At 61.9% G+C, this 3,002-nt stretch overlaps 1 protein-coding gene across 1 annotated transcript in view; it reads right to left on the bottom strand.

Moving 5' to 3' along the window:
* Nucleotides 1-1,467, bottom strand: part of LOC102040754 (protein kinase C gamma type-like) — a gene marked incomplete at its 3' end in the record, with an annotated part of 13,209 nt that extends 11,742 nt beyond the window's left edge. Inside the window, exon 1 of the mRNA XM_031065741.1 lies at nucleotides 1,409-1,467. Within this exon, the coding sequence (XP_030921601.1) occupies nucleotides 1,409-1,467 (59 nt within the window). The remainder of the gene's footprint in view (nucleotides 1-1,408) is intronic.
* Between the last annotated feature and the right edge of the window lie 1,535 nt (nucleotides 1,468-3,002).

The raw sequence follows: 3,002 nt of genomic DNA, 5'->3' as shown, positions 1-3,002 counted from the left end.
GGGCACAGCTGAGGGGACCTGGGCACACCTGAGATACACCTGGGGACGCACCTGGGCACATCCAGGAACACCTGAGATACACCTGGGATACCCCTGACACACCTGGGCACACCTGGGCACAGCTGGGATTACCTCTGACACACCTGGGCACATCTGAGGTCACACTCAGGAACACCTGGGCACACCTGGGCTACAACTGGCGACACACCTGGGCACATCCAGGAACACCTGAGATACCCCTGGGCACACCTGACATCACCTGGGCACACCTGGGGACACCTGGGGGCATACCTGAGATACCCCTGACACACCTGGGCACACCTGAGACACACCTGGGCACACCTGGGGACACCTGGGATAGACCTGGGTACACCTGGGGGGGCACCTGAGATACCCCTGACACACCTGGGATACCCCTGAACACACCTGGGACACACCTGGGGACATCTGAGATACCCCTGAGATACATTCAGGGTCCCCTGGGCACACCTGGGCACACCTGAGGTCACCTGGGCACACCTATCCCATGTCACACCTGTACAGGTGTGTGACCCCTCTCCCATGTGACCTAGGTGTGTCCCACCTGTCCAGGTGACCTCAGGTGACCCTGTCCCACCTGTCCCCAGGTGTGTCACTGACCAGCTGCAGTGGCTGCAGAAGGTCGGCTGCTTGAAGAACCCCCCGTGTTTGATGTTCTCAGGTGGGACAGGTGTGTCCCAGGTGTGTCCCACCCCACCAGATGTGACCCAGGTGTGTCCCAGGTGACCCCAGGTGTCCCCCCAGGTGTGTCCCACCTGTGCCCAGGTGTGTCACTGACCAGATGAAGTCGGTGCAGTGGCTGCAGAAGGTCGGCTGCTTGAAGAACCCCCCATGACACACCTGTCCCATCTCCCCCAGGTGTGTTCCATGTAACACACGTGTGACAGGTGTGTCCCAGGTGTGTCCCACCTGTGCCCAGGTGTCACTGACCAGATGAAGTCGGTGCAGTGGCTGCAGAAGGTCGGCTGCTTGAAGAACCCCCCATGACACACCTGTCCCATCTCCCCCAGGTGTGTCCCATGTAACACACGTGTGACAGGTGTGTCCCAGGTGTGTCCCACCTGTGCCCAGGTGTGTCACTGACCAGATGAAGTCGGTGCAGTGGCTGCAGAAGGTCGGCTGCTTGAAGAACCCCCCATGACACACCTGTCCCATCTCCCCCAGGTGTGTCCCATGTAACACACGTGTGACAGGTGTGTCCCAGGTGTGTCCCACCTGTGCCCAGGTGTGTCACTGACCAGATGAAGTCGGTGCAGTGGCTGCAGAAGGTCGGCTGCTTGAAGAACCCCCCATGACACACCTGTCCCATCTCCCCCAGGTGTGTCCCATGTAACACACGTGTGACAGGTGTGTCCCAGGTGTGTCCCACCTGTGCATTGATACTCTCGTCCCTCCGGCCACCGCCCGCTCCGGCTCGGCCAGCGCCATGGACGGACACACGGACGGACGGACGGACGGACAGACAGGCAGACACCTGGGGGGAGAGAGAGATAAAGGTGAGGAGGGCACCTGGATGGACACACAGACACCTGGACGGACAGATGGATGGACATTGCCACTCTGGTCACTGCTCCAGCCACTGCCCACTCCGGCTCGGCCAGCGCCATCAGAAGAATGGACAGACGGGCGGACGGACAGATGGACAGGCAGAAACCTGGGGAGGGAAGAGAAAGAGAAGTGCGAGGGGCATCTGGACGGACACACGGACACTGGCCGGACACCTGGGTGGACACTGATCCTCTGGTCACTGCTCCGGCCACTGACCGCTCCGGCTCGGCCAGCGCCGTGGACAGACGGAAGGACGGACAGATGGACGGACACCTGTGGGGAAGAGAAGAAGAGGTGGACACCTGGACGGACACACGGACGTCTGGCTGGACACACAGACACGCGGGCGGACATTGATCCTCCGGCCACTGAGCGGTCAGACCCTGCTGGAGCCATCAGTGGACAGACGGACACCTGGACAGACGGACGCCCCTGTCCCCTCGGTCACCGCCCCGGCCACTGCCCGCTCCGGCTCGGCCAGCGCCGTGGACAGACGGAAGGACGGACAGATGGACGGACACCTGTGGGGAAGAGAAAAAGAGGTGGACACCTGGACGGACACACGGACGTCTGGCTGGACACACAGACACGCGGGCGGACATTGATCCTCCGGCCACTGAGCGGTCAGACCCTGCTGGAGCCATCAGTGGACAGACGGACACCTGGACAGACGGACACCTGCGGGCAAGAGAAAGAGAGAAGGGAGGGGAACACCTGGACGGACACACGGACACCTGGACGGACGCTGCCCCTCCGGCCACTGACCACTCCGGCTCGGCCAGCGCCATGGACACACGGACGGACGGACAGACAGATGGACAGGTGGAAACCTGGGGGGAGGGAGAGAGAGAGAGAGGTGAGGGGAACACCTGAATGGACACGGACACCTAGATGGACAGATGGACACCTGGATGGACAGACAGACACGAGAATGGACTCAAGGACACCTGGACGGACACCTGGACACAGGGATGGACATCAGGATGGACACACGGACAAAGGGATGGACACCTGGACATCCGGACAGACCCACGGACGCCTGGATGGACCCACGGACGCTTGGACACCTGGACATCTGGACGGACCCACGGACACCTGGACAGAGCCATCGACAGACTCCTGGTCACCTGGATGGACACAAGGACAGAGCCATGGACAGAGCCACGGACACCTGGACGGACACACGGACAGAGCCACGGACAGAGCCACGGACACGCGGATGGACACACGGACACCTGGATGGACAACTGGACACAGGGATGGACAGACGGACAGGGCAGTGGACACAGGGACGGACACAGGGACGGACACACGGACACGGCGATGGACACAGGAGCGGACACAACAACAACACCACGGACAGACGGACACACCCACGGACACTCGGACAGACGGACACACCCACGGGCAGACAG

This window comes from Geospiza fortis, unplaced genomic scaffold (genome assembly GCF_000277835.1).
Source record: "Geospiza fortis unplaced genomic scaffold, GeoFor_1.0 scaffold2060, whole genome shotgun sequence".
NCBI lineage: Eukaryota > Metazoa > Chordata > Aves > Passeriformes > Thraupidae > Geospiza > Geospiza fortis.
This window is presented reverse-complemented; position numbering and strand designations above follow the sequence as displayed.